The sequence below is a fragment of the Ipomoea triloba genome, chromosome 7, assembly GCF_003576645.1.
Source record: "Ipomoea triloba cultivar NCNSP0323 chromosome 7, ASM357664v1".
Classification (NCBI taxonomy): domain Eukaryota; kingdom Viridiplantae; phylum Streptophyta; class Magnoliopsida; order Solanales; family Convolvulaceae; genus Ipomoea; species Ipomoea triloba.
In genome coordinates this window covers 4,161,095-4,170,873 of record NC_044922.1, presented here as the reverse complement: position 1 = coordinate 4,170,873, position 9,779 = coordinate 4,161,095, and the positions used below count along the sequence as shown (strand labels likewise).

At 30.0% G+C, this 9,779-nt stretch overlaps 1 protein-coding gene across 1 annotated transcript; it reads left to right on the top strand.

The window, feature by feature from the left end:
* The first annotated feature begins 901 nt into the window (after nt 1-901).
* Nucleotides 902-5,889, top strand: LOC116024658 (purple acid phosphatase 3-like). Its single transcript, XM_031265611.1, has 7 exons — nt 902-1,282; nt 2,602-2,758; nt 3,962-4,069; nt 4,548-4,675; nt 4,774-4,902; nt 5,113-5,180; nt 5,460-5,889. The coding sequence occupies exons 1-7, from the start codon at nt 1,094-1,096 to the stop codon at nt 5,677-5,679; spliced, it is 999 nt and encodes a 332-aa protein (XP_031121471.1). The 5' UTR covers nt 902-1,093; the 3' UTR covers nt 5,680-5,889.
* The last annotated feature ends 3,890 nt before the right edge of the window (nt 5,890-9,779 follow it).

Below are 9,779 nucleotides of genomic sequence, written 5' to 3'. Positions count from 1 at the left end.
TATATATATATATATATATATATATATATATATATATATATATATATATATATATAATTGTTTTAACCATTATTATATTACGGAGTATTATTATATGACATTAAGCTAAACTAACAAACGTGTTAAATTTCATATAAAAAGAGGAATCAATTTACATTGTTGCCGTGTTATAATATGATGTCCATCAATCCAGAAGTGGTCCAATTCAAAGTTTTACCTTAAAATGACCATTTTACATACCAAAAATACCTAACTTTTCATCAAACGTTTATTAGCATAATGATGTATTTACATTAGAAATCTAAAAATGAACCTAGAATATTTTAAAAACGAACCAGCTAGTAGTATATTAAAAACGAACTAATATAGTGACTTAATATAATTATATGTTAATATAAAACATTAAAATAAAAATATCAAGGTCATGTAACATAGTTAGCTTATCAACCAATTTTGATTTATTTGATCACTATTAGTTGTTTGACTTGGTTAAACAGTCAATATACAAGTATTTGATTAATTAACTTTTTGTAACAGCTTATTGAAAAAATCATTTTGAATGTAATCACTTATCAGTTAACATCTAATTTATCAAATATCTTTCTACATTCAGCTAATGCAATTAACTAGTTAAATTCATTAATACAATTAGCTAACAACTATTTATTAAACATCCCAATTTCCAAATGTTTAAAAAGGAAATTTAATTTGATTTATACCAATTCTTTTTTCTTTTCTTTTTTTCTATGTCCTCCTCCAAAAATCCCTATCTCCGATATTAGTTATTCTTAATTGCGTTAGTGAAAATATATATGGAACAAATAATTGTATTATATATTTTGTACGCTTCTCTTCTCCAAAGCTTCATATAAGTCCAAAAACGAAACTTCAATTCAGTTCTAACCGCACGTATATTTTCGTCTTTCTTCTTCCTTCTTTCCTCATCTCTGTCGTCTCTCATATCCAGTACGTTTTATTTATTTTTTTTTTTTTGCAGAAATAAAAACAAAATTATTTTTGCCTGCACTTCTATATATATACAGCATATTCATACTTTGTTTGGTGAGACTACTTTCATATATAGAAAAAAAAAATGGGTGTAGTGTCCATTGATTTGCTAGTAAGGATCAGTTTAGGGTTGTGGTTGGCTGCGGCGGTTGCCATGGCGGAGCTTCCGCGGCTCGAACATTCTCCGGCGAAGTCCGGCGGCTCGCTGAGCTTGATGGTGGTCGGAGATTGGGGAAGGAAAGGAACTTACAACCAGTCTCAACTTGCTGTTCAGGTACACAAATTAAACGTCCTTTGCCACTCAGAAACCAATTAAACTATTCGTGCATTCTATATACAGACAATCTGACATTCAGAAACCAATTAAATAATAACACAAATTAAAAATTTTCTATCACCATAATATACATAAATTCATTTTTTAAAGTAAAAAAAAAATGAAATATGTGCATTATTACTCTTATTTACTGGATCAAGCAAGTCGAATACTGACATAGATCCATAATCTATATGTGTTGATTGCATAACGCAGTATATTATTAAGTTCCTCGATAGACAATTTCTCAACATTTTAAATATATTATCAAATACATTCTATTCAACACTTAATTGATTTTGGCTAATTAATTGATGATCATTCCTTTACTTCCAAAAAATATGTTATCAAACTTTCAAGAAACGGAAACATATAATTTAGCTAATTTGCTGTCCACGGTTTGGTTCGGTTTACTCATTAATTGCAATTGGAATATAATGGGGATTGGAATAATTCCATGCTGGATACCAAGAATATGCTGATGCTTTACACTAAAGACTAAACGTCACCATCTTGATTAATTGTTTGCCACGTGTCATTTCTATCCAAGCATGTGGGGCCATCACGGTTTTGACTTTTGAGAAGCATTTTAGATCGATCAAACGCTACAAAGTTAATTTTTCCTAAAACAAATGCGTTAATTTTGAGAAACATATTTTAGATCGATCAAACGCTTATGTGGAAAGGATCACATTAAATAATACAGATTTTGAATATTTAAAAAAAAATATTGATTATTCATAGATTGATGATTTGGTTGATTCTATTATATAAATTACTAAATTAAATAATTTTTTTAAAGAAATCATAAAAGAATTGATTGAATTGATTAAAAAAATCATAATAAAGTGATTTTGAAATGATAACGTAACACTATGTGCAATACTTCTTGTTTGGCATAAAGTCATTAACTCATTATCAAACAGTCCCAAACGATGCATAATGCATGGCTGGGGCCTGGGGTTATAATTGTGTGTCATTATTCATAAAAATAAATAAAATTAAGAAAGATAATATATTTGAGTTATCCACATTATGCCTTGAGTGAAGTAATTAAACACGAAATTATGTTTAATTAGTTAACGCACTGAGGAAGTCCGATCCGAAAGACGTGACGGAGTGAATTTCTCTGGCTATTCTTAATTTCAAAGGATCTATAAACAATACATTTATAAAAATATATATATTTCACAGTTCTCATTGTTTTAGTAAATAAAGAAATTCCTAATCGAATAATAATTTATTATAAAATTTTAAAATGTGAAATTAATTTGCAGATGGGAAAAATTGGAGAAGAAAAGGATATAGATTTTGCGATATCGACGGGGGACAACTTTTACGATAATGGATTGAGTGGCATAGACGACACCGCATTTGAGGAATCATTCACCCACATCTATACTGCTCCAAGTCTTCAAAAGCAATGGTATAGTGGTAAGTGCATCAATTATTGCCCTTTTTATTCCTTAATTAGCTTAGGTTTGCTTAATTACCATAAAAACTTTTTTACCGTAAGTTATTTCGGGCATACAACGTCGGTTATTTTACAACGTAGTTTTAGCAAATGTAATAAATAAAATAGCTTATTTTCAAATGGTACCACTAGTGTTTCAAAATAAACTATTGGATTTTAAACTTTTTTCTTTTTTTTTTTAATCTTTATTAATTTACAAAAATTACAACATCTACACTTCATTAATCAAAATCATAATATCCTAGTTTGTCTTTTTATACTTATCAACTAATTTAACAATTAATTTTATCAAACATTTTCACTTCAATTAGTTAGCTTATTAGCACTAGTTTTTTTAGTTTTTACATTTTGGCTAGCTTTTCAACTAGGCGTGCCAAATATAGCCTACATGCAACCCTATTTCATTAAATCAAAATATAAAATTAATTTTTTTAAAGAGAAAAGTTTATAATTTTTTTGTAGTTAAAATAATAGAAAAAGTCTATGATGATGATTTACACATGTACTTCTTATATCGTGGGCAACTCAAAAAAATTTGGAGAATTTTTTAAATTTTCACCAGATATTGTGGGGACATTAAAAATTTTTTCATTCACTTCTTAGTTGCACAGTGCAAGAGGCACCAATATCGATTGACATCATAAAATTTTGAAGAAAAATGTTAAATAGATCATCGAACTATTAGGAAAAAGTAATTAGTCTACCGAACTTTAAAAAAATTCAATCAAACACATAAAATGATTTGATGCAATTTAACCATTTTCCCTATAATTTTTCTTTTAAAAAATAAATAAATAAATAATGAGAGATTATATTATATATTATGGTTATTGTAACTCACAACATTATGACATGCAGTTGTAACTCACCTGCAATATTATGATATATAATGAGAGATTTTTTTTTTTTTTTTGAAAAATAATGAGAGATTATATATTATGGTTTTCTCTCTAAAGTATTGTGACATTAATATATATGCAGATGCAATCATGTTGGATACATTAACTTTACGGGTTACTGTATTTCAATAATATTTACTAAAATCATATTTTTACATGATTGTATTGTGTATTATTGACGCTGGTTGTATAAAATTTCTCTGAATATATAAAAGTTAGTTGGAAGTTATGACTTGTATGGCTCTTTGAATGCTTACATTGCAGTTTTGGGAAACCATGACTATAGAGGTGATGTGTTGGCTCAGTTAAGTCCCATTCTCAGAGAAAAAGACAACAGATGGCTATGCCTCAGGTCTTTCATTCTCAATACAGGTAATTAAGCTCCTTAATTATAACTTTCAATTTTTTCGTTTATAGTCAATGTTGTCCTTTTAGTTGCATGTCTTTTCTCTTTATTAGGTACCACGTTTAAATCTTAAACTCTACTGGTTTGACTTATATAACCTATCAATTCCTTTAAAATATATTTTGAATTAGATAATCTATTGAGTGTGTATTCCGCTAGATGGCCTGGACCTTGTAGAATATGAGAACAATAATTGAATCATAGTCAACTACATGACTACATATGATGCATGATGAGATGTCGTAGATTTTTTTAATTTAGTCAGAGGTCTCAGATTTAACCTAGGAGTTATACCTTAAAACTTATAAGCTAAGTTGTGTTTTGTCACCCTTTGAGATTCTACTGGACAATCCTAGGGTACCATGATTGAGGAAACATGTGGTCTGACCCAAAAATAAAAATTGTTTAATTAATTCTAATTAACAAATACTTTGATTGGAGCAGAGGTGGCAGAATTTTTCTTTGTAGATACAACTCCATTCCAAGATAAATATTTCAGTGATCCTGGAAAACACACATATGACTGGAGAGGAGTGTTGCCCAGACAACAGTATCTTTCAAATCTTCTCCAGGTAATTAATTTAACATTAATTATCCAAAATTAAATAAAATAATATATATTATTTGATTCTCCACTTCTATTTTTATTTTATTTTATTTTTAATTTTAGGACTTAGACTCAGCACTGAAGGAATCAATTGCCACGTGGAAGATTGTAGTTGGTCACCACCCCATTAAAAGTGCTGGACACCATGGTGACACAGAGGAGCTTATTGCACAACTTCTCCCAGTCTTGCAGGCAATTAATTTCTTTAATTTCATTAATAAAAAATATTTTTTTTTTCTATAACATAAATGTTACTCCGTATTATTTATTAAAAATCGGATTATAAAAAATAAAAAAGAAGTTGGCATGATAAAATTACAAAAAATACCCCTAATCATATATTGTTGAGAGATTCTATATATACATGTTTTCTGATTTTTTTTTCCTACTTTCTCTTGTCAGGCAAACCATGTTGATTTATACATAAATGGACATGACCATTGCTTAGAGCACATTAGTAGCTTGGACAGGTAAGCTATCTATTACTTGAAGTAAACTAATCATTAATGACTTTGCACTCTTTCTTCTTCCCTTAATAGAATAAATGATCATTTTGGTGGTAATCCTAATCAAATTAGTCAGATTATTGACTTGGTAATCACAGGATTACAAGTTTGACTCCTAACCAGAGCGATTTATTGGTATCTTAATTAGTTTGAACTAGTTAATCTATATGCAACCTAAGCTGGTTTACCTCCTTATATTTCTCTGTCAATTAACGTCACAAAAGGAAATTTATAATTGTGCAGTCCACTGCAATTTGTGACAAGTGGTGGTGGGTCCAAAGCATGGAGGGGTGACATTAGTGACATGGATCCACAAGAAATGAAGTTCTATTATGATGGTCAAGGTTTCATGACATTGCAAATTAGTCCTGGAAACATTGACTTCCAGATGTATGACATTTTTGGCCATGTGCTGCACAGATGGTCTGCTTCAAAAACCAATTATCTCTCTGCTATTATGTAAATATATTATTTGTGTAGAGAGGGCCTGAGAGAGATTGGATGATTATTATTTATCCATCCATGAGGAAGTTCCAAAGGATGGAAACTATTGAGTTGATGATGATGATGATGATATATATATATATATGTGTGTGTGTGTAATCTTGTATTTAATCCATTTGTAATTGAAAATTTTCATTAATATATAAGTTGGTACCTATTTGACCTTATATATATATATGTATGCATGTAAGTATGACAATTTAACTCAATCTCGATAGAGAAATTCAGTCACCGTCCTGATGGAGGCAGGGATAAGAAATTTTTTCAAGAAATATAATGACAGCGGGGATGTAGATGGGGTTGTACCCTCTCTCAGCCTGACTAGACTCCAAACTCCCAAAATACATATATGTTATATATTACTCTGTATATTATTATATTTATGAAGTTATATGTAATATACTAATATTTATATGTACTAATATTTAATTTAGACTTTTTTTCAAGTTATTATGTATGGATATTTGGTATTTTGGTTAAGGATTTAAAGATTTGAAGAATTTGAATTTTTAAGTATTGTTTAATGTTTTTAAGTATTTTCTACTAATTGTTTTGAGATGATTGGATGTCAGGATAATTCGATATATATATATATATATATATATATAATTTGAGTAAGTAAGTCAAATTGTCTTTGTATTTATAAGAAGCACATCGATCACATTTGATGAAACTAACTCTCATACTATCATTGATATGACTCAATCATGTGTCATTGTTCACAATCAATCACTTAAAAATCAATTAAACCTCGCATACGAATTGTTCATCTATTCATCTTACATGATAAGATGATCGATAATTTCTTATTTTTATTAATTTATGCAAATATCTTCATGTCACTTAGATATAAAGAATGCAATTATTATAACCTTTTAACTACATAACAGGATATATAACTAATACGTATAGTGATTTTAGGTGAGAGGCACATGTCCAATCTGATGTACCAAAAAATAATAATAAATAATAAGGTAAAATGTAATTTTCATCCATTAATTATTGACAACTAGTCAATTTTGTCTTACTATCACATTCACAGTATCATGCAATAATAAATGTATTCCTGGTTTAATTTGTTCCATATTATTGTGAAATTATTACATATATTGTCGTAAAATTTATCACTGGGTAAGTTTCATGTTAATAGGAATGATATCCGCATACGTGTAATAGTGATAAATCAAATTGATTACAAGTCAATAATTAAGCGATAAAAAATAAAAATTTTCTTATACATTTAATCAGAAAATCTTGGATTTCTGTCCACTTACAAAGTTGACAATAATTTTCAAAATTGTCTAAAAATTCCTATCTGATAAGGGCATATTTGATCATATTTTAACCCCATATTTAAATCCATTTCTATATCTAATTATTAATATTATGTTCATAATAATATTGAATTTCTTCATTGTGATAAATAATTATTATTTGACCAAAGATGATGAAGATTTGATAATTGACCATAATATTAATGTTTTGTAGTGGCATTTCTAATCTTGTTTTGTATGTGTATATTCAATTGCACCAAGGAAGTGGAAGACATGATTTAGTGGAATGCAAAAATGTGATGAGCGGGAAGCAAAAGACAAATGAAAGAAGACAAAAAGAGGCATAAAACATGAAGCCAAAAGCAAAAAGAGAAAGTGGAAGAGTCTGCGGAATTTCCTGAGGAGGACAATAGGCGTCTGTCTGCGTCCTGAAACAGACGCCTATTGTCAATTTTCACACTGCCCAGATTTCAGTACTTTCGCCGCGGCGAGAAAAAATGCCCAGGCGCGGAATCTGTCCATTTTAATTCCAATTTTGCCCCTATCTTTGCCTAACCATAAATACCCCTCATTTCTTCATTCTTCAATATCAAAATTTTCAGATTAGTTTTAATCCCTTCCCCTCTTTAATCCTTTTCTTCTCCTTTCAAAATATAGACCTCCAAGTGAGGATTGTTTAGTAGTGTAGGAGTAGAATAGGATTTTATTTTGTAATAAGAAGAGGGATGATACAAGGTTATGAGCTTCAACCGATGGATCGAGGGGAATTTCTTCCCTTTCTTTCCTTAATTTACCTTGAGCTAACATTGTATCAAGATGCTTGTTCTAAATTTATTTATATTTGGATTTTGGATTATGTTTATGCCTAGATTGTTGTTTGTTCTTTATTTATTATGAATTGTTAGTTTAGCTTCTATGAGTTGTTGTGTGCAAGACTCGTTATTGAAAGTATGTGATTATTGTTGTTGTGTGCAAGACTCGTTATTGAAAGTATGTGATTATTGGAGTTGTGTGCAAGACTCGTTATTGAAAGTATGTGATTATTGGATCCAATTGCAAGACTCGTTATTGAAAGTATGTGATTATTGGATCCAATTGCATGCTTGTTTGTTGTTGTGTCACGGTGAGAATCTCCAATTGCATGCTTGTTTGTTGTTGTGTCACGGTGAGAATCAGGCATGGCTAGAACACTCTTGCCACACCTATTGATTTATACAATGCGAGAGCTTGATAAATTATAGGGGGATTTCTCGGCTAATCTTCGGTTCCTTCACTGGCGAGAGCGGGTTGGAATTTAGAAGTTAGCCAAAACGGTTCCTTCACGGGTGACAGCGTGTTGGAATCTAGAGGTTAGTTTAGGCTACCTCCTCACAACTTGTAGGAAGAGTTTGGGCATGTTGATTTGCTTAAGATCTTTAAGACGAGCCTCGCTTGTAGACTACGAGAGTAGATAACTTGCGGTTTGGCACACTCGGGTAGATCACGAGAGTGGCACCGAGGACTTTAGTGCATTTCCTCCATTCACAAGGGATAAAACTTCTTTTCTACATTTGTTTGACTCATGATAGACATTTACCCAATCCATATCCTTACCTATGTTGCATCTTATATATCTCTCTTCATTTGTTGTTTTTATTTTTGTTATTTAGTTTTCTTGTTATAACCATGTTATTACCGAACTAGCTTCACAAGAATCAATCCGAGTTAGTGTTTGACCAACCATTCCCTGTGGATCGATAACCCCGGAATACTCCGGGTATTTGCGTGTACCTAAAAGTTACAACCACTATCCTATAAATTTTTCATTTTTTGCTTCTAGTTTCACGACTATAAGTTATTTTCTATATTTAGTTCCTAGTCTTTGACACATTTGATATATAACTTTTTTTTTTTTTTGCCACATCCTAGTCTTTTAACCAAATTCCTAGTAGAAATTAGTTAAACTGTGTCATATTTTTAATTTAAAATCATACCGCCATGAACATCTTGATACTTTAGAGAGAAAAATACGATTTTATAATATAAATGTGATTCGTTTCAACTATTTCAATCAAAAATTTAGTCAAAAAGACCAAATGTGGTTTAAATATTCATCAATTCTCAAAAACAACTAAAATGTCAAATATAATATTCAAATATTTTTCATGCAAATAAATACATAAATACTCAATTACAAAATGTCAGCAGATCCAATATTGAATATCCAAACACAATACAAACCATATACAACCTTAATAATAATAATAATAATAATAATAATAATAATAATAATAATAAATATTAAACATTCTTTGTTTCAATTCCCATTTACCAACTTTTTTTTTCAATCCCCGTTGAAGCGGGAATTATCCTGCCAGAAATGAAAAAATAAAAAATAAATTTTCATCCCTAATGGTGTATAGAGCAAGCCAAAGTTTTCAAATTCTCTACCAAATTTGCTCACCCTCAATTTTGAAGTTTCATTGACACTTTTCTGCCAATTTTTTTTTATAACAATTAAAAAAAATCATCCAACAGCATACTTGGGGCAAAAATTTCCAACCAATTTCAAACCATGTTTATTTTCACTATTATTTTGGAAGGAAAATATTGTAGACCTGAATTTTGATTTTTTTTTTTTTAAAAAAAAACAAAACAAAACAAAGGAAAGAATACTTGATCCATTGGGATATCCTATCCTCGCTGTCCATCGCTGGTTTGGGGAGATTGGGATAGAGCAATAATGCTCCATATTTGAGGGAGCTAGCTGGGATGTCATTTTCATGCTCACTTAACTCCCAACTCT

Bases quoted from the DNA above. Each gene is read 5' to 3' on its own strand.
- LOC116024658 (XM_031265611.1), top strand. From the start codon at position 1,094: ATGGGTGTAGTGTCCATTGATTTGCTAGTAAGGATCAGTTTAGGGTTG. The intron at 4,676-4,773 runs GTAATTAATTTA...TTTTAATTTTAG, and splicing joins ATCTTTCAAATCTTCTCCAG to GACTTAGACTCAGCACTGAA. The intron at 4,903-5,112 runs GCAATTAATTTC...TTCTCTTGTCAG, and splicing joins AACTTCTCCCAGTCTTGCAG to GCAAACCATGTTGATTTATA.